The sequence below is a fragment of the Triticum aestivum genome, chromosome 4A (genome assembly GCF_018294505.1).
Source record: "Triticum aestivum cultivar Chinese Spring chromosome 4A, IWGSC CS RefSeq v2.1, whole genome shotgun sequence".
Lineage (NCBI taxonomy): Eukaryota > Viridiplantae > Streptophyta > Magnoliopsida > Poales > Poaceae > Triticum > Triticum aestivum.
Window position 1 is genome coordinate 739926241 of NC_057803.1, and position 1196 is coordinate 739927436.

General features: G+C 56.7%; 1 protein-coding gene across 1 annotated transcript; it reads right to left on the reverse strand.

Annotated features, from left to right (window-relative positions):
- Positions 1-276: 276 nt before the first annotated feature.
- On the reverse strand, positions 277-990 carry LOC123083527 (skin secretory protein xP2). The gene has a single exon (XM_044505548.1). The coding sequence runs from the start codon at positions 976-978 to the stop codon at positions 427-429; it is 552 nt and encodes a 183-aa protein (XP_044361483.1). The 5' UTR covers positions 979-990; the 3' UTR covers positions 277-426.
- Between the last annotated feature and the right edge of the window lie 206 nt (positions 991-1196).

The following is a 1196-nucleotide window of genomic DNA, read 5'->3' on the forward strand; positions in this document are numbered from 1 at the left end:
TCTGCTCCTGCTGCTGTTCCGTACGTGTTCTTGTTTTTCCTGTTAGAGGTGCTGCCACAGTTTCTTGTTCTAGTGTTTGCCCTAGAAATGTTAGGCTCTACTTCATATATGCCACTTGTTCTACTGTCTGCTCTGGAGATGTTTGGTTCTAGTTCATATTTGCAGATGTTATTTACCTTCTCTCTGTCAGATCGCATGACTTGCTTTATCTCTGCTATTTTAGTCATGTTTTATCTAGTATTTTCGTTAATAAAATCATATAATAAATTGCTCATATTTCCAACACTATTTTGAGGAGTAATTAAGCGCCACATAATCACTCCACGGCTCCCTCAAGAATCACCAAAAACTGAGAACAAATTCATGTCTACAACTGAAGTAATACTCCACTCCGTACATTTAACATCACTACTTAGCTATGATGTTCTAAAATAAAAGCACGACTGAGGCTGAGGTGGCCACGGCCACGACGGAGGCCACCAGGCCACTCCTCACGCCGACGCTGCCGCTCTCGTCGTCTGCGGCGGGGTCAGGCGAGTCAGCTGGCGAGTCTGAGTCTGGCGAGCCGGCAGGCCCTGGCGGGCTGTCGTCGTCTGTGTCGGAGTCATCGTCCGACAATGAGGAGGACGGCGTCTCGGCGAATGAATCATCCTCGGCGTCGTCGGGAGACTCCGCGGCTTCGGCTTCGGACGGGCTCGACGCGGACCCCTTCGCGGGCGCATGGTCGGGCGTCGCTGTCTTGGCGGCCGGAGCCTTGGCCTGTGCAGCCTTCGGAGTAGCCGCGGACGTGGCGTTCACCGCCGTGGGCGCTTTCGCGGTCTTTTCGGGGACCGAAGCAGGAGCCTTTGCGGAGGCCTTGGAGGGTGCTGCCGCTGAACCGGGCTTCTGGGAGGCCACCGGAGCCGGAGCCTGCGCGGCGAGCGCCACGACGAGGTACGCGGCGAGGAGGACGACCACGAGGCCGACAGAGTGTACCATGGCGCGTCGCCGGGAGGGGAGGGGGGGGGGGGTCCTTTCGGGGGAGCCATATGGCGCCGCGGAGTTAAATATAGGTTGACCAAGGAGAAAAGGGTGCCGGCGAGACGAGCACGGTGAAGACGGTGGCTTTTCTTGGATGGATCGGCGTGCTGCGTGTGGTGGTGGCGCGCGCCGAGCGGCGGCATGCATGCATATGCTTTATGTGTTGGGCGAATGTA